The 20403-nt window shown below is 43.4% G+C and overlaps 1 protein-coding gene across 3 annotated transcripts in view; it reads right to left on the bottom strand.

The window, feature by feature from the left end:
• The window catches only part of PSD (pleckstrin and Sec7 domain containing), a 747912-nt gene that overhangs the window by 505093 nt on the left and 222416 nt on the right, over window positions 1-20403 (bottom strand). For all 3 annotated transcript variants that reach the window (XM_063961403.1, XM_063961401.1, XM_063961402.1), the window contains 2 exons: window positions 15537-16587; window positions 15326-15428 (listed from right to left, as the gene is read on the bottom strand). In XM_063961403.1, coding sequence (XP_063817473.1) covers window positions 15326-15428; window positions 15537-16484 — 1051 coding nt within the window. In that variant the 5' untranslated portion in view covers window positions 16485-16587. The remainder of the gene's footprint in view (window positions 1-15325; window positions 15429-15536; window positions 16588-20403) is intronic.

Here is a 20403-nt window from a genome sequence, read left to right on the forward strand (position 1 = left end):
TGTATCTCTGATACCACTGAGAGCTATTACCTACAATACCTACGTGGGATGCCCATCTATTGACCCAGAATGGGTCTTGAGATATTAAGTATTCATTCCTGTAGGTCCAAGTGATCGTCACAAATATACAATACCCTGTGAGGGTATATCACGTGATATTAAACATACATAGGGACCACAGACTTCCTATTTTTACTAGATGTATTGTTTGTTCTTTTGATGCACCGATATATATTAATAACTAAGAATTAAAAGTTATATTTTAATCTTTGCCATTATAAACTATTTGACATTTGCGGGCTACCTGCAAAAGCAGACTGTATTTACCCTGCAAAAAATATAAATGTATTTGCACCCTTTGCATTGCAAAATGGTTTGTTCCAGATACAAACGTACATGCTTTTTCTGCCTTGCTTCCAAATACAAAATCAGGCCCATTTTGCAGTTAGGGCACAGTAGAAAAACATTATGTCATTGTGATATAATGTCCATTTAAACATTCTGGTGTCCACATTTTGTACCACGCCCTATAACATCACTGGATTTTTCCCCCCCATTAAGTTCATAAGCTGCGCTACCATATGACAGCTACAATCTAATTGGTTGCTATAGGTCAGAGGTTCTCAAACATGGTCCTCAAAGCACCTCAATGGTCCAGGTTTTAAGTTTATCCATGTTTGGCCACAGGTGACTTAATTAGCACCTCTGTCAGTCTGATTTAACCATCTGTGCTGAGCCATGAATATGCCTAAAACCTGGACCACTAGGGTGCCTTGAGGACTCAGTTTGAGAACCTCTGCTTATAGGCATTTCCGAATTGTTCTGTCCAGTAAAGCCGGGTACATGCTAGGCAATTTCAGCCTAAAAAAACCCCAGATAACGACATAAATGTCGTTATCATTTATTTTTAAGCTTATATCGTCCAGTATGTATGGGGTAATATTGGTAAAGGATGAACGATGCGTGCTCTAGCACGTCGTTCAGTGATCACCAATATCGAGCTGACATGCAATGTTAGGCTGAGCTGCATGTCCGGGGATGCCGGCTGTGGTGTATATAGTTCCCATTGCTGTATATGTGTTCTGGTGGAAGTATATAAGTAACAGATTTAACACTGGCGATGAGGATTAAACTGTTCTTCAGCATGGCTCCAGGTATCAGTGGAGCACCAGTGGGCTGACACAGCACAATTGTGGGGTGCAAACAGGAACAACTCATTCAGACGGGTGGTCTTCAGTATGCCGACTGAAAATATCCCGGCGCACAGTATACTGGCGCCGGGATCCCGACAGCCGGCATACCGACACTTATTCTCCCTCGTGGGGGTCCACGACCCCCCTGGAGGGAGAATAAAATAGCGTGGCGTGCGTAGCGCGCCACCGTGCCTGTAGCGTGGTGAGCGCAGCGAGCCCGCAAGGAGCTCATTTGCGCTCGCCACACTGTCGGTAAGCCGGCGGTCAGCCTCCCGGCGCCGGTATGCTGGTCACCGGGAGCCCGACCGCTGGCATACCATAGTGAACCCATTCAGACTGCCAGCAGCACCTAACTTGAATAAAAGGAGCACGTGAGTTATATCTTCATTTTCTAAGGAAGGGAGGACTAAGTATAAAGAAAAGATGTCAGGATATATTGGCACAATAGCTGCATTTGATGGTACTATAGAGGACTGGGCTACATATATTGAGAGAGTGGAGTTGTATTGTGTTGTTAACGCAGTGCAAGGAGACAGGAAGGTTCCAGTATTACTCAGTGTAATGGGTGCCCAAACATACAGTCTGCTGAGGAGTTTAATAGCACCTGAGAAGCCAGCCAACAAGTCCTTTATTGACATTGTGGACATTTTACAAAAGCACTTAAACCCCAAACCATTAGTGATTGCTGAAAGATTCAGGTTTCACAGAAGGAATCAATGTGAAAGTGAAAGCATTTCTAAATACATTGCAGAGCTGAGGAAGTTATCTGAACACTGGCCCTCATTCCGAGTTGATCGGTCGCAAGGCGAATTTAGCAGAGTTACACACGCTAAGCCGCCGCCTACTGGGAGTGAATCTTAGCTTCTTAAAATTTCGACCGATCTATTCGCAATATTGCGATTACTAACTACTTAGCAGTTTCAGAGTAGCTTCAGACTTACTCTGCCTGTGCGATCAGTTCAGTGCTTGTCGTTCCTGGTTGACGTCACAAACACACCCAGCGTTCGCCCAGGCACTCCCACCGTTTCTCCGGCCACTCCTGCGTTTTTTCCGGAAACGGTAGCGTTTTCAGCCACACGCCCCTGAAACGCCGTGTTTCCGCCCAGTAACACCCATTTCCTGTCAATCACATTACGATCGCCGGAGCGATGAAAAAGCCGTGAGTAAAATTACTTTCTACATAGCAAAGTTACTTGGCGCAGTCGCAGTGCGAACATTGCGCATGCGTACTAAGCGGATTTTCATTGCGATGCGATGAAAAATACCGAGCGAACAACTCGGAATGAGGGCCACTGTGCATTTGGAGCAGGGTTATCAGATGGTCTAAGAGACTGTTTAGTTTGTGGGATGAAAAGTGCAAGTACACAAAAGAAATTGCTGGCTGAGCCTGACCTGACCTTAGAGCGAGCACTGGCCATAGCTATTTCACCGGAGACTGCAACCAGGGATGCATCATAATTGCAGCAAAAGGCACCAGAATGTACTCCCAATCCAGTTTATTGGTATCAGAGACAGTCCTGTGTTTGCTGTGGGAAGTCGTCACATGATGCCAGTCAGTGCTGGTTTAAAGGCAAAGTGTAAAGAAAATGTAAGAGAAGAGGCCATATTGAAAGGGTGTGCCAGTCAGGGAAAACACCAAACCGCTCGCAAGTATCCAAAGTTCCCGGGAGAAAATATACAACATCCCAGGTACATAAAGTAGCCGACAATGAATCAGACTCTACTGATAGTACTGGTACAGAAAAAGGGTTATGCAGCCTAAAGATGCACTCTATGACGGCAAAAGAGCGTCAAGTGATTTGGGTCACTTTGGAAGTAGCAGGTATTGACTTAAAAATGGAATTAGACACAGGCTCTGCTCTGTCAGTGCTAAATGCAAGTGATTACAAACGCCTGTTTGCTCCTATTCCTTTAGAGAAAACATCCGTAACACTCCGCACATATACGGGTGAACTGGTGTCCCCATTGGGAAAAATAAAAGTTTATGTGAAACACAAAGGCAATACCCATAAGCTGTATTTGTACATACTTCCACATGGTGGACCGGCATTATTGGGCCGAGAATGGATAAGGAAAATCCAACTTGACTGGCATTCCATTCACAGGCTACAATCTACTGCATCTGATGTATCCAACAATGACGCAGCTATTAAGGAACTTTCTAAATTGTTAGCTGCCGCACAACCCATTTTCCAACCAGGGATAGGCACGTTAAAGGACATTAAGGCCAGTATAGAGTTGGATCCACATGCTGTTCCAAAGTTTTGTAAAGCTCGCACAGTACCTTATGCCATCCGACCAGCGGTTGAGGAGGAACTATGGAAACTGGAAGACTCTGGTATACTCTCCCCAGTGGAATGGAGTGAATGGGCTACGCCCATAGTTCCGATAGTAAAGAAAGACAAAATGGGAAGTATCCGTATTTGCAGAGATTTCAAAATGACAATAAATCCAGTACTACGGACTGTGCAGTATCCTTTGCCTAAAATAGAGGACTTCTTTGCAGCTCTCTCAGGGGGCGACCGCTTCTCCAAAATTGACCTAGCTCAAGCATACTTGCAAATGGCAATTGAGGAGGCATCTAAGAAATATTTAACCATCAATACTCACAAAGGTTTATTACAATATAACCGTCTGGTGTTTGGACTTTCTTCTGCCCCAGCATTATGGCAGAGAGCAATGGATCAAGTCCTACAAGGAATACCAGGTACGCAATGTTACCTGGATGATATAATTGTAACAGGCAAAGATGATTGATGTCACTGATCGTTATCGTTGAACAACAACGTTCAGTGTGTTCACGCTATACAATTGAATGCTATATCGTTCAACGATATAGTCATTCATCGCCAGCATTTCAGCATCGCCTAGTGTGTACCTGGCTTAACTTTCACAAATCCTTCAAATATGTGCCATGAAAATATACTGCAAAGTGCAAACCACTGGTAGCACCAGCTTGCATTGCTGTCGCCTGGCAGGGTGGATTTATAAACTCATTCAGTTTTCATTACAGTATATGATGGTCATTGTTCCCAACTGTAAAGTACAGCGGAATATAAGCAACTGTTAATAATGTAATAAAGCTCGTCACATCAACATAACAGCTGGCTAGGTAATTATTTTCCAAACCTGATGGTTTGTGTACAAATACAATGTTTGGGGATCTGCTGCAGTATTTGGAGGGGTAGAGTGGGGCGGCACCTGGCACTGTTCTTCAAAACAAGGTTGTCACCCCCATTTTGAAGGCACGACAGGTCCAGGGTCTGCGTTGTCTTACTTCCTGGACCCCGGGGTCCGGATCCTACGGCCAGCCTGAGTAAGCTTAAGCCTGCGCAGGCTGGCTGGTGCCTGTAACCAGCGCGATGGTTAGTGTGCATGCTTATGAAATCACTATTCACACTATGCATGTGCAGGTAATGAATGGTCTTCTGCTGACATGGTTGGTTGATGCATCTAAAGCTATTTGTGGACTGTAAAGGACAACTGGAGTACGAGGAAATCACTAAAAATTATCGCATGCAGCCCTCTGGCTGACCAAGGTGGTGCTGTAGCACAATGTACATAAATCAAAGGTTTTACCAGTAAGTTACATGGGGGCTTATTTGACCTCAGAGACAATTTAGTATCCAACTTGCTACAAGTTGCAGCTGTGGATAATGAAATACCACACCAATTCATTATTGCTCCCATAGTGGGACAGCATCTTCAAAAAACAGCTGTTCTGCGATCCCAAACACCAAGTGGTCTATTCATGAAGCAGTAAAAAGTGTGGAGAAGTGAGCCAGTAGAGAAGTTGCCCATGGCAAGCAATCAGCATTGAAGTAACATTTATAATTTGCATACAATGTAATTATATGGAGCAGCTGATTGATTGCCATGGGCAACTTCTCCACAGGCTCACTTCTCCACACTTTTCACTGCTTCATGAATAAAACACTTTCCCGCTAATTACTAGCAGTAAAAGTTTTCACTGCCGAGCAATGTAAGCAAGCATGTGTTGTTAATGGAGTTTATTTATGTGCACTGAGAGCCACTGGAGGCGGAGGGATCTGTTCGCACCCAGATCTACTTGCAATAGGAAGGAGGGCCCTTGGGAACTAACACTATTTGTAGATGAAGTCTTTTCCCTCAAACAAACATGAAAATTGACAATATTTTCAGTTTTTTTAGTTTGAATATTGAGGTGGGAGACACATTTTGCAGGAAGGGGTGTTTTTGCATACTGTATGTAACAGCAGGGCCATTTCTAGACAAATTGACTTCTAGTGCGAATACTGTCTCCCATACCTCCCATATACATATAAAAAAATTAAGCCAGCCAAAATGGGGTGTGGTCTCTCTGTAATGGGCATGGCTTTGCTACGTTTGGGTCTGGCCTTGCAGGTAAAGGCGATTTTTCACCAACAGTGTCCTTTACACCATATTATGCCCTCACTGTAATGCCCCTGACACCATATTATGCCCCCACATGCCTCTGTCACCATATTATGTCCCCAATGTAATGCCCCAGTCACCATATTATACCCCCAATGTAATGCCCCTGACACCATATTATGCCCCCACATGCCTCTGTCACCATATTATGTCCCGAATGTAATGCCCCAGTCACCATATTATACCCCCAATGTAATGCCCCTGACACCATATTATGCCCCCACATGCGCCTGTCACATTATGCCCTCACATGCCCGTCACCATATTATGCCCCTACTGTAATGCCCCATATTATGCCCCCACGTGCCTCTGTCACCATATTATACCCCCACTGTAATGCCCATGACACCATATACGCCCCCGCTGTAATGCCCCCATATGTCCCTATGACCATATTATGCCCCCACTGTAATGCCACAGTGCCTGCTCGTTGTCAAGGGATTTTGCTTGTTATCAGGGGATCCCCCTTGGCCGCTGCTGCTCTGCAGTTCCTAGGCGCTGTTCGCATCTAATTGAAGTTCTAAGTATTCAAAATGTAAATACCTTCTCAAAATGGGCGCCTCCTTCTCTAGTATACTTATAAACTGTTTTCTATGAGGCAGTGGCCATTTTGGGAGGGACATTTTCATAGTATTCCAGATGGAATACTATAATATGCAGTTTTCGCGATGCCCCGTATGATCGCACTGTTCGCCTGGCCCAAGAAACGGCTCTGTGTAAAGAGCCCAAGAGATAATGAGTAGTCCCCATATTCTCAGCAGCACAGCCTTCTGGCAGTCACTTTGATAACTGCAGGTATTTCCCAGGTAATGGTAAATCGGGCACTGGTCATTCCAAGGTTTCCAGGTTCTTTGCGATATTCTCCAGTGTAGTTACTTTATACTGGTTACTCTACCCAACATCGCCCACTGTGAATTTTTAAGGTATACATAACAAAGAAAACACTGTCATGTTATGTCAGAAAGTAAATATAAAGGGAGAAATTTATGAAAAGGAGAGTTATGGTAAAACTTAACTTTGTTAACTCTCTTTCTTCGAGGTCTATGGGATCCACAGGGTTAATTCTTAACCTTGGGTATGATGCTGGTAGAGACCAGGACTGGCACCAAACAATAAGCTTGTGAGCCTTCCAGGATGCACTGGGCTCTTCCCACTTCATACCCCGCCCCCATGCTCAGGCACATCAGTTTTAGTAACAAGCCCAAAGCATGAGCTGGATAGAAGAGAGAAGGAAGGATGGTACACACAAGAAACACACTCACATAAAGAAGAAGGGAACGGCGTCAGGGTGGGCGCCATGTGGATCCCATGGACCTCGAAGAAAGAGAGTTCATTCTTAACCTCGGGAAGTCCCAAAGCGGTTGTAATAGGGAGGGAACATTCATAAGCTGAAAGGTGGACATTGCTGCCAAAGGTTGCATCCTGGGAGTCAAACGTATCAAAAGCATAGAACCTAAGAAACATGTGGGCAGTAGACCACATAGCTGCCATATAGAGTTGTTCAGCACATGTGCTACAGCGGGATGCCCATGAAGGACCCACAGACCGAGTAGTGTGAGCAGAGACTGTACGTGGAACAGGCAGATCCGCTTGTGTATACGCCTGTGATATGGTCATGCGGAGCCAACTGCCAATGTTTGTTAATTGGCTGGCCAGCCCCGCGTCTGGAATCCATAAAAGATGACTATAGAATCATTCTTTCAAAGGGAACTAGTATGGTCCACGTAAATCCTGAGAACATGGACCACATCCAACGATGTATCCTCTTGTGAGAGGCTGGGTTCCTGAAAGGCTGGTACCACAATGGGTTCGTTAATATGGAACTTAGATACTACTTTAGGTAGGTATCACTTTCTCATTCTAAGGATCTCCCTGCAGTGCTTGTGCTTTGCTGGGATCCAGTGAGGGAGTGGTAGGGAAGTACTGTCTGGGAGGATGCCTCAGGAAGGAGAAAGTGTACTCGTGAGAGATCACTTCTTGGACCCAGGTGTCCATTATTATAAGATTCCATGCCTGGGCAAACTGGCAAACTGAAGAAGCCAGCCTCCCACCCTGGGGTCCCCCATGGGAGGCCCGTCCTGTCATGTGGAGGGATTATCCTAAGTTTTGGTAGGAGGACGTCTGGTGGCCAAAACCTGTTTTCAGATGTGAAACTGCATTCCAGGTCATCGACCCATGTTTCAATGGCATTAGCGGCCCACATTGTGGCCGTAGCTGGCCTGGCAGTAGCTCCTGTAAGCGAGTACACTGACTTCAGACAGGCATCCAGTTGTCTATCCGGCAGTTCCTTAACTTAGGACACAGTTGGGAGAGGCAGGATGGAATTTTTGAGTAAGTGTGTCACGTGATTATCCACAATTGGTGGGTTCCCCCACTTTTCACTATCCTCTGTGGGTAATGGGTAAAAGGAGCTGGTACTGTGAATTTCTTAGTAGTTGTTTTCCACACTTCAGTACTAACTTCTGTGAAGTGGTCAGAGTGTGGTAACTCAGCTAGGACTACTTTTTGCTGCTTGCATAGTGGGCCTATAGAAGTAGTGACCGGTTCAGTATCTTCCAGCTAAAGATAGAATTTGATAGCTCTGATTAATGCTGCCACATTAAACTTAGATGGGACCTCCTCATAACCTGAGGGAGGTTCTACATTAGAAACCTCAGCCATGTCAGCAAGTACTGATGATTCCTCAGAATCCAAGTGTGCTGTGGATTGTGAGGAAGGTATAGTATGTTTAGCAACAGTAGGTGCAGGCAGTGTGCGTTTCCCATGTATCATGCTTTGAAAAGCAGCAGATGAAGCAGACAGACTGTGAACTGACGTAGAGAATGAATCCAACCACTGGGAATGAATGGGTGGGGCTGCTATAGCCTGGTAAACAGATTGTATTGCTGTGGAACAGCTATAGGGGTAGCTATAGTAGGCTGCACTGGGTGTGGGCCAGTTTCCTGTGGAGCCAGTTTGGGTTGTACTGGCTGAGGTATACCGATAGGGGTAACCACCGGTGTGGTAGCTATTTGGTCTGCAATTGTAGCCAGTAAGGTTGTAAATGAAGGCCATGGTTGTACAATAACTGGTGGGGCTGAGGTGTTGGGTGGCACAAGGCAGCCCGGGCATAAACAATCCTGTGATAAATCCTGAGTTAAAACCTCAGTGTGTCAGGCATTACATGCTACCAAAGTAGATGCGTCTGCCTGTTTGCCTTGCTTTTATTAGACATGGTAACAGCAAGTAGTGAACACACACAACATAGTATTGAGCAGTTTGTGACAATGAGCGCAAACAAATACAATATTTATTAAAGTGTGGCAGAGTTAACCCAATACACACCAGTATTTAAGGGTCACAGAGAGAAAACAGGTACAGGGAAATCAATTATAATGTACAGTTTGAATAAAGAGAAATCAAACAGCAGAACTAGCATACAGTAAGTCACATACAATTCAGAAAACAAATTTAACTGCAGTGGACACTGGTATCAAGTATCAACTACACAGCATTTTGAGGAGGTGGGTAGGATTCATATTTTTGTATAACCTGCTATGTAGGAGAGGTATACAGGGAGACACAGCCCACCGCCTCTGGAGACCTGCAGAGCTCTGTATGATGGCTACTCAGTGTCTCTCAAGAGGAAGGAGGAGCAGCCCACAGCAGGAAGACCACTGTGGAATGGCACCCTGGGATGGGGGAGGGGCCGCTAGGGAAGCGCTTACCTCCCCTGTGCTAAATATCACCACTGGCTCTCCTGGCCATTAAAGGGTTCCCAGCGCCAGTGCATATTAATGCCCTGGTGGTCTAGTGCGGGAGTACATAATGGACTCGGAGCACATCAGCAGCTGCGGTCTGCCTCCCAAGACCATGGAATATGGACTGCGCAAATCCCGGGTCCTGCAAGTAGAAAGCCACCTTACCTGTCCCCTATGTCTCTGGATGCAGTCCTAGGGTGCCCCTGCTTCTTGCTAGAGAGAAGGTTGCAGTGGGAGTCCCGCCAAAATCACCTACCCACTTGTGGTGTTGCGGCCAGGTGGGGGTGATGGAGAGTTCGCTCTGGCGTCCTCTGGACTGCCAGGAGCTGTCATCCTGTTGTAAAGGACAGAAAACATCAAGAACATTTTTTAAACCTTAGGCTGCAAGCTGCAGCCCCTGTTCAGTGAGTCCAGCTCCGTGCTGGCACCAAAAAAACTGATGTGCCTGAGCATGGGGGTGGGGTGTGAAGGTGTAAGAGCCCAGTGCATCCTGGGAGGCTCACAAGCTTATTGTTCAGTGCCAGTTCTGGTCTCCACCAGCATCACCCACAAGGTTACGAATTAACCCTGTGGAGACCATGGACAGTTCCCTGTGTAGAACAGGTGTTGCCTATAGCAGCCAAACAGAAAAAGAAAGTAAAAGTTCTGAATACAGTATGTGCTACCGGCTATGCCTTATTTTTGCAAGGCTATCTGTAGAACAGTTTTCATATATACAGTTCTGCACCCATTATGTATTGAAAATATTGACCCTAAATACACCATGGTATCCAAATGAAACATGTTAAACATTTTTGGAACCTTTAGTATGTTCATCCTACAAATGTAAAATAACATAATGATAAATGTTTAACAAACTTGACTACTCTCCTGGAACGGCCAGGAGGCTCCTGAAAATCGGGTGGTGCTCCCGGCCACCCTGAAGAGTGGATAAGTCTCCTGTAATGACCCGCTGCCCTCTTACCAGCTGCGCATTTACTGAATAAGTGGTAGAACCTGGCAGCCAATTACTAGATTCACGCTGAATCGTGTCATCGTAGCTACGGCGATCTTAGCATTGTATAGTGGAGGGCATGGCCATGATGATGCAATTGCACAGCCACACCCCCAGTACAGCTTCCTTTGGTATTATCATGCCCATGGGCCACCCCCTATTTCAAGCCACGCCCCCGCACTAATAGATATATATCACCCGTTCCATTGAACAAGCAATTTATCTGTAGTGCATCAGCGGGTGTGTAAACCGATATGTTTGTGAGCGCCGTGAGTCACAGACATATCAGGTCGGCCTTGCAGCACAGTCAATGCCGATATATCCTGCAGATATATCAGCATGTCTGGCTGTGTGTACAGGAGACTGCTCCATATACTGGCTGCAGGGACTGACATCACAGGACACATCGACCATCCAATTGGCAAGTGTGCATGCTTACCAAATTGGCTGCTATGTCGGAGGATCTGCTGACATAGTATGTACCCACCATTCGGGTAGCACACACCTCTATAACCTAGTTGTGCAAAAGCATGACTAAATTAACATACCACCATTTTACCTACAGATGTTTAACTTTACTACTCATCAACTATTTTTATAACGCCTATATTATTTCCTCTATTCAAGGGGGTTATTCAGGTTTGTTAACAAACCAAAAAAGTACACTAATCGGCAAAACCATGCTGCACTGTAGTTGGGACAGATGTAACATGTGCAGAGAGAGAGTTAGATTTTGGGTGGGTTATATTGTTTCTGTGCAGGGTAAATACTGGCTGCTTTATTTTTACATTGCAATTTAGATTTTAGTTTGAACACACCCCACTCAAATCTAACTCTCTCTGCACATGTTATATCTGCCCCCCCATCCCCCCCCCCCACTCGAGTGCACATGGTTTTGCCCATTGTTGTGCTATTCTGCAAACCTGAATTAGGCCCAATATAGTAAAAAAAATTTCACCAACGGTTATTGAATTTTATCTAAAGACCACCATCATGTCCAATTATAATAGGGTCTGAGTTTTTTTGTGCGGGACAAACGTGCACTTTTTCACATATTAGAAGGTGCAAGTTTGTCCCAAAATTTGGTTAATGTAATAGGCTACATGTTTTTAAAGTCAAGGATATTACATTGTGTGCATGTGTGTGAGTTTCTTGTATCAAAACTATCACATTGTAATATGAGCTTCAACTTGTGAGTTTGACAGAAGCATGCACAGATTAGTGAGATCCGTTATAAAGAGTTAAAGTAATGCATAATCAGCCCCGGCTCTTTCAGCCTGTGCTGTCCGAAAAAATACAGGGGGGAAAAAGATTGAGGTCCCCCTGTAGTTTAAAAACCAGCATTGGGCTCTTGGACCAGTCTTGGTTCCAAAAAGAATCTGGTAAAAAAAGACGTAAGGGTCCCCCATATTTTTTAAACCAGCACTGGGCTCTTCTAGCCAGAGGAGTAATGCCACAGCCCAAGGATACACTTATATTGGTCCCCGTGGCTGTAGCATAAACCCCCAAAACTAGTCAGCCCTTGCTAGGTATCCCTTTGGGAGATTGGACCCCCACTCCCCCCCAATAAAGGTGCCCCTCCTTCTTCAGGGCACCCATGGCAAGGGCTGAAGTCCAGAGCTATCACCTCCCCGGCACCCCTTGGTGGTGGGTGCTGAATTGATAGCTTTCTAGTGTAAAAGTTAGAAATAATATTGACTTTACCAGTTGGACTATAGGTCCCAGCAAGCCTCCTCTTCATGCTATTATTTTGAGAACCACAAGTACCAGCATGTGGGGCATTAAAGGGCCTGCTGCTACCTGTAGTACTACTCTAAAAGAAATATTAAAATAAAAGACACACACACCACGAAAGTATAACTTTAATAAAACATACATGCACACTCACACATACATACCTACACTCCTTGTAGCCATTCACTTCCTCTTCTCCAAGTAGAATCCATGGTAGTTATAAAAAAAAAAATCCATACTCACCTGTTCCAGTATAGATTACGTCCTCCTTGTTCCATGTAGGCATTCCATGTGGTTCACCTCTAATAACCTCGCGGTTAACCACATAATATAGTGGTTCCCACTATAGGCTACAATGGAGAATTCTCACTAATCCAGCCAATGGAGGAAATTTTGAGTGACAGTCCAGTCGCACAGAGCCAATCAGCGCGGAGCTCCTATGGAGGCCCACACTGATTGGTTGCCAGATCCCCTAGTGAAAGCAGCCTGCCATTCGCGTAGAGAGGCTGCATGTGGAATCCACCTTGGTATCGGTACCCATTTTTTTTAACCTATGGGATCCCTACATGGAACAAAGAGGACATGATCTATACTGGAGTAGTATGGATTTTTTTTTGTTTACAGCTACCAAGGATTCTAATTTGAAAAGTAGACGAGCATGGCTACAGGAAGTGTTGGTAAGTACTGTATGAGTGAGTGAGTGTACTTGTATGTTTTATTAAAGCTATGCTTGCATCTGTGCATGCTTCTATGAAACTCACTTATAAAAAAAAAGAGTAAAACTCAGACCCTATTACATTGACCGAGTTGCAAGTTTTTCTATGGAATACATCTGGATCAGAGTTTGAACTGTGTAAGTTGCGGGAGGCCAAAAACCATGCAAGTTTTCATGTTTTCGAAGCCTATTACATTGGTTGAGTTTACAAAATGTGCGAGTTTACAGCTAAACTCGCACATTTTGAAAACTCCAACTACTTTACATTTGGCCCCATATTTTGAAGTTACTGATGCACATTGGAAAAATTAATGTCCAATGATTGGCTTTTGTTTACTTAATGTGTTTGTAATTAACATCAGTGCATAAAATTTTTATCTCAACCAAACAGTCTGCACTATTATTGCTCTTTTTTTCAATGGGTATCCATTGTCCACAATCATTTCTACTGATTGGAGAATAATGAGACAGAAATTCAACTGATCCTACACATCAATCCATTTGATTATGTAACAACCAGTAGCAGACATTGGTGCATGATTTTTCAGGTTCATTGCCACCAAAGAAAGGAGAAGCGCATTTTTGCATAGCTATAGAGAACACTATTGTGATGTCTTTTCTCTTTTTGGCTTCAACACTGAAAAATACTGATTGTGGATACTGATTTACAAGTACATTTATTTGGTTATGAACTGGGCAACCAAGTATGCTGGAACACATATGCCCTGTTTGTAGACATTTTAGTGATGCATAGACAGAGCTATAGAGAGCAGTGCCTGGCCCCGGTACTGTAAGGTGCATGGCCAAGCTCCATCCAAAAGAAGATATGAAACATTTTTATAATGGCGCCACTTTCCACTCCTCAGCTATAGGCAGGTCCAAGGGGATCGGGCGTGAGCACTGAGCAGTGTGTTCACACCTTCCCTGGATGGTGGACCAGTCACAGCCCAGACTGGGAAGAGAGACTGCTGACACTAACAGCCAAGAAGGGCAGGGGGCAAGGGGTTTCCGCCGTGCCTCTCCGACAAGCACGGGCTTAGGTAATTAGTACCCGTTCACTCCCACCCCCTCAGCACCCCTTTCCATAGACAAATAGAGGTGTCCACATTGTAAGAATATTTTTGTTGAATTATATTGTCTTCATGTTTTGCAAATTTGCACTACATTTGTTACTGCATTAACTCAAAGTAGTTCTCGATAATGTAGTTGTATTGTAAGAACTTTACTGTTTTAGGGAGTTTGTCTACAACAGTGTAATTTGATAGACTTTACTTTAGAACAAAACAGGATTGTGCTCACGGCATCTAATTGAAACAGAGTGCTGGGACGCTTCAGACATTTCTCGGGCCACCAGCCAAACAGCTAGAAGGACATGATATCAGAGAACCAGAAATTCGGGGCACCCCTCAGTACATGTGCTCTACCTGTCCACCTTAGCTAAGCCACTGCGCAGTGTTTCTGGTCAGCATCGAGCTGTGAGTTGTGAAATTTTATTTTATAAAACTACTCTGTCATGGAATGTTTTGTGAACAAAGGAATCATGGGGGTAATTCCAAGTTGATCGCAGCAGGAATTTTGTTAGCAGTTGGGCAAAACCTTGTGCACTGCAGGGGAGGCAGATATAACATTTGCAGAGAGAGTTAGATTTGGGTGGGTTATTTTGTTTCTGTGCAGGGTAAATACTGGTTGCTTTATTTTTACACTGCAAATTAAATTGCAGTTTGAACACACCACACCCAAATCTAACTCTCTCTGCACATGTTAAATCTGCTTCCCCTGCAGTGCACATGGTTTTGCCCAACTGCTAACAAAATTCCTGCTGCGATCAACTTGGAATTATCCCCCATGAGTGACTGTTCTGGTGCTATTATCCCCAAAAGATGATCTGTCACACAGTCCCCAAATTACAGCATGGTCTACAGTATCTATGGTGGTTTTTGAGTCAACGCAAGTGCCTGTGTAAAATATAGAACTCTATATTCTATATCTAAAATATAGACAATCTATTTACAGAAAATTAAGTGGATAATGTAAAATAAGTTGCAAAAAACTGTCCTTTGGGGGTTTTTTTTCCTCTTTTTTTTTTTTTTTTTACCTGAAGCAAAATCAAATCAAATTAGTATACTTCAGTTATTCTGAATATTTTGGCCTTTTTTTAGCTAGTGTACTTGCTAATTTCTGTTACAAGTCACGTGGGCCTAAAGGAAATTAATAACTGAAAGTAAATGACTTACACTTAGTATTATTACTTTAAATATATTCCCCCCATCTGTTGTAGTTTTTACATTAACAGCAGTCTATAGCGTAGTTTTATGTTGTTTTTCAAGCAGAGGGAAGACATTTAATTGTGTATAGGGCTATTGTTATGGTGCGTATACATACAATAATTTTATATTTTGGCTAAAACTGTCATTAACATAAACATAAATATGTAAAACAGCAACTTCTGTACAACATTAAGCACTAAATACTTTAAACAGAGTTTCTGCAACCTTACATCTAGCGCAGTTCTTACCAGTCCTTTGAGATTCAGGGGAACCGTAGAAGAACTCCCACTTTGCCTTTGCAATCTTCTGTGCATGTAAAGAAGCCTCCTTTGGACAACCCCATTCGTCTACCTGAACCATTTAAAACACAACAGGTAAATAGATTGAAGCAATTTATCCAGTTAATAATGTATGTATGTATGTACATATTAAGACAGGAAAATGAAACCACTAGAGTACCTGCTGGCTAAGATCTAATCTACTTGGACTTCTTGGTGACTGCTCATTAGACCCCTCTTTAATTGGTGATGTCACTTCGTCTGTGCAGAAATTAGTTTGTCCTACAAGCCGTCTGAGCAGGGGGCTTTGAGAAGGACTGGAGGGCATATTATTTACAGATGGCATGATGCTTGGTGCTGGGGTGCTTGTATTAACATATTTAGTAGGAGAGTCACAATGTGAGCGCAGGTGATAGTCTGACCCGGCAATAGAGTAGGGACTCTCTCTGCCTGATTCCCTGTGTGATAGCCTCTGGCATGTTTGTGGACTGTCAGATATCAGCTGCACTCTACCTCCTTGGGGAGAAGAGACAGGCTGTGGAGAGCCAACTCTTTGTTTGATGCTAATACCATTCAAACCCTCAACGTTTTTTCCATGGCATGTTTCCAGATCTGTGGCAGTGTTAGCACAACATTCTCCACCTTGGTCAGTACCTTCCAGTGGCATACCTTGACCAGAGTCACACTCTGTTGTGATCCCATTTAAAGTCTGCACACTGGACTTTTTGACAAATGTAAATGTTACAATAGAGCTATGTCCCGTGGTCTGTGGCAGCACTAAAGGTCTCCTGCTGCCAGGAGAGTATAAAGGACTGCTTCTCAATGGACTGCAAGGAGCAGTTATCCTTCCTGACCTCTGTACCGTTTCAGGAACATTGCAAACCAAAGACCCTGTACTATTATACATTCCTAAGTGAGCACGCCTGGCTTCCGGTGTAAGACTTTTCCTCAGTACTTGTATTCTCCGGGAGTTCAGATTTGGAGAAAAGCAACGCTGGGGGCTGAATACTTCATCAGAGTCCAATGATTGCATCCAAGGCTTCCCTTCAGCTTCTCTGAGAGCCCTTGGAGAGGAAAGTATACAGTCCCCTTCGGGGAGGAAGCGTACAACTCCACTGGTCTGAGCCATCTTTCCACGTCACAGCAGCTCATACATGTAATCCATTCAGGTGCAATATGAAGGGCTTATGAAATACACACTGCTTTACGTATCTGTGCATCTTTGCCGGATTCTGAAAAACAAAATATAAAATTATTGAAAAGGAACCCGCTACTGTATCTCTCTGCCTGAAGATTTTATCAACTAGCAACAATTCTTGGACATTTTAGAGGTACTGTGGCTGATGTAAAGTGGAACAGGACGTGCACATGCAAAATCAGCCCATGAAGACCAGCACATAAGCATACATATACCTGATAGGACGTGTATCTTTAACTATAAAGGCAGATACAAGTACACACTGTTAATGATGGTGACTAGTAGCCAACAAGAAACATAAATTACAGTACCAATGCAGAGCTGTAAGCATCATGAGACACTTACAGCACTGCATAAGTGTGCAGCTTGGTTTTCAATCACTTATTTTTTTTATTCTTTTGAGTAACGTGCCCCGATTTTACTTTCAGCTCTGTATCAGCCTCATTATCTGCCTGGAATAGCTGCTATGCATATCATTTCTCACATCTTTACACCATTTTTTAGGAATCAAAGAGGAGAGCAAAACACTACAATAAAATAGACACTATTCATATGACTTATTCTTTGCAACCCATAGTGTAGACACGGCCTTATGCAGGGGTTAAAGTGTGGTGTAATGGTAGGGGGAACTAGTTCCACCTCCCCCATTGCCCTGCACAGTAATTCCAACAGAAAAGCCATCACCTATATCAATCGATGATGCTGGTGGCGATAGTGTTACTGATGAGCTGCAGCGCCCTCCCCTTCTTCAGGTACTGGTAGCTCTGTGGATCTCTTACATCTACAGCCCACCCTCCTGGTACTCACACACGCTGTGTCTGTTAGACAGCATTCATCACCTTCTCAGGTCCCAGTGGCTTCATTTTCCGGCATGGCGTATGTGATGTCATACTGTCACCGCTGCTAAACTGAAGAAGAGCCATGAAGAGGAGCAGGCTCTGTGCATCTTGCAGACAAGATGAGAGGGGGCTGGAGGGACAAGAGAGGTGGGGAAGCTGCTGGAGGGATACAGGGCATGGAACTGCTGGAGGGACACAGGCAGGAATACGGTCATTAGGTTGACCACACTTAGGTCGACAGTCATTAGGTCAACCACTATTGGTCGACATGCATTAGGTCGACATGAACAAGGTCAACATGGAAAAAGGTCGACATGAGTTTTTCAAAATAAATTTCATTTTTTTGAACTTTTTCATACTTTACGATCCACGTGGACTATGATTTAAAATAGTAACCTGTGCCGAACACTGCAGTAGCGGAGCAAGGCACCTTGCGAGTGCACTAATTGGGGTTCCCCGTCAATTTACGAAGAAAACAACACCAAAAAAAGTAAAGAAAATCAGGTCGACCTTTTTCCATGTCGACCTTGTTCATGTCATCCTAATGACTATGTCGACCTAGTGACCATGTTGACCTAATGCATGTCGACCAATACTGGTCGACCTAATGACTGTTGACCTAAGTGTGGTCGACCTAATGACACAGGCAGTGAGCTGCTGGAGTGACTGAGGCAGAGATGTTATGTGTATAAGCGGCACTACTGTGGTCATTATGTTTAAGGGGCACTATAACTGTGGGCATTATGTGTAAGTGGTACTACTGCTGTGGGAATTGTTTTTAAGGTGCACTACTGTAGATATTGTATATATAAGGCACTACTGTGTGGCATAACGTATATAAAGGGTACCACTGTGTAGTGCAACGTGAATAAAGGACACTACTGAGTGAGGTAACCATTATAAGGGGCATCACTATGTTGTGTAATATGAATCAGGGGCACTAAATGCGGTGTAATGTGGATGAGATGATGCTACTGTGTGGTGTAATTTGAATTGGCGGTACTATTGTGTGACCACTCTGCTTCTTTGTGAGATCAATGTCCCTTTAAAAAGTATGGGAAATAGGGCACTAATTTATAGTTTGCAGGGATGCTGAAAACATTAGTACTGGGAAGAAGCGGGGGGGGGGGGAGGGTTGCAAATACGCGCAGCGAGCACAGCAATATATGGTAACACACGCATTTACACGAACATGCCACAGAGATGGATTCAACACTTATTTCATGCAGTACATAATTATAATAATATCAAGCGCCAGACATCATGATGATTTAAAATTATATAATTAAGTAATGTCATGTATGTGTATTATTTGGACGAAACCAGATACACCTGTCATATTTACTATTAAAGCAACCAGATTAATGTGTAGATTAATTTGATACTTGTTATTAAATTGTAGGACATTGCAACAAATAATTATGATTAAATGTGTAAAAGCCAAAATCACTTTTATTAGAACAATAGATATTTCAAACAGGTAGTGGACAGGAAGCTCAGGCCAGCCCTTTGGATGTCTTCAAGGCTGAACCTGATTAGCATATACAAAGAGACTAGTGACTCATCATGAATGAGTAAGTCCCCTCCCCCAGAAACTAGATAACACATTGCTGATCACACAGGAGTTCAGTTCCTGTTTTGGTCTCAGAGTAAGATGGAATGCAAGCATGATTTTACAGAGAGAGAGAGATAAGCATAAAGGGAATGGTATTGTATTGCTGGCCTGTAACTGTATGTAACTGTAACTGTATGTAACTGTATGTTTTAACTGCTTACTGTGTGAGTGTAACCATGTAACTATAGGTATATTGTACTTTGTAATATATTGACTCCATATCCTTTTAATAACAAATATATACATCAATGAGCTTTGGAACTCAGATAATGTGTGGGTGTATTGTTTTCTCTTATGGGATGCAGTGTTTTGCGATGTACAGCGTACTTTTATCGTATATGGTAATAAGATGCGCCTGGCATCTGCAGTATATATTAGAGTGGGCATTTTAAATATTTGTGAGAAAGCAATTTGGCATTCACAGTATGTATGAACCTTTCCATTACTGCTAAAGCTCCCTGTTGAGAAGGGAACTGGGTTTGTTCATAAAATAATTAAATATGAATAACTATTAATTTAATGTTGGAGTTAGTAGGGGGAGGGAAGCAAAGGAAGTCTATTTCTTAAATGTGATTGCTATTGATTTTATGCCATTGCTGCTTGGGAGGTGGAGGGGGAAGTTTAATGTATCCCCTAACTACTTGCCTTTCTGGGAGGTGAAATGATTGGAACTTATCTCTTTTCAAAACAGTACTCCCAATATTCCTTGGTGCAGCCAATCTGCAACTACTTTATGCTTAAGTCAGCAGTAGCTTGTAGCAAAAAGCAGAAAGAACAGTAAAGAAAATATACGACAGTCTGCCAACTGCCCTGTTTGTTTTGGGACTGTCCCCACTGCACAGAGGTGTGTCCACCTTACCTTTGCTTTCCTTGCGAAAGGGTAACAGTATGGATCTAGTAATGTGCGCAACATAACCGGTGTCCTTGCAGGGAAAAGACTTTGAAGTGTGACTTACACCCCACTGCAGTTACGTCGTGGCACAGGCATGAACAATTTGTCCTGCATAGATCACTAAACGGAAATATTCCAAATTGAGACACTCACGCGGTTAAATCTATTCAAATTTAAATTTTATTTATAAGTTTACTCCATTACTATTAAGGAATAAAAAGCTATATGTGAAAAAGTATTAAAAACTCTTACGACTGCTCACTTGCCTACTATATGTGGTCATTTGTATATTACTGTAGACTCACAAGGGTGCTTGTCTCTCACTGTACACCAGTGGTTGCCAAACTTTTTTGAATCACGGCGCCTTATCAGAATTTTGTCAGAATTTTTTTCACAGCACCCCTAGGCCAAAAGTTTCTTATTGAGAAATTTAGAAAAAAATATTAAATAAAATAAATTATGTTTATATGTCATCCTTAGGTTCAATTATGTGGCGAGGAACAA

This window comes from Pseudophryne corroboree, chromosome 3 (genome assembly GCF_028390025.1).
Source record: "Pseudophryne corroboree isolate aPseCor3 chromosome 3, aPseCor3.hap2, whole genome shotgun sequence".
NCBI classification, from domain to species: Eukaryota; Metazoa; Chordata; class Amphibia; order Anura; family Myobatrachidae; genus Pseudophryne; species Pseudophryne corroboree.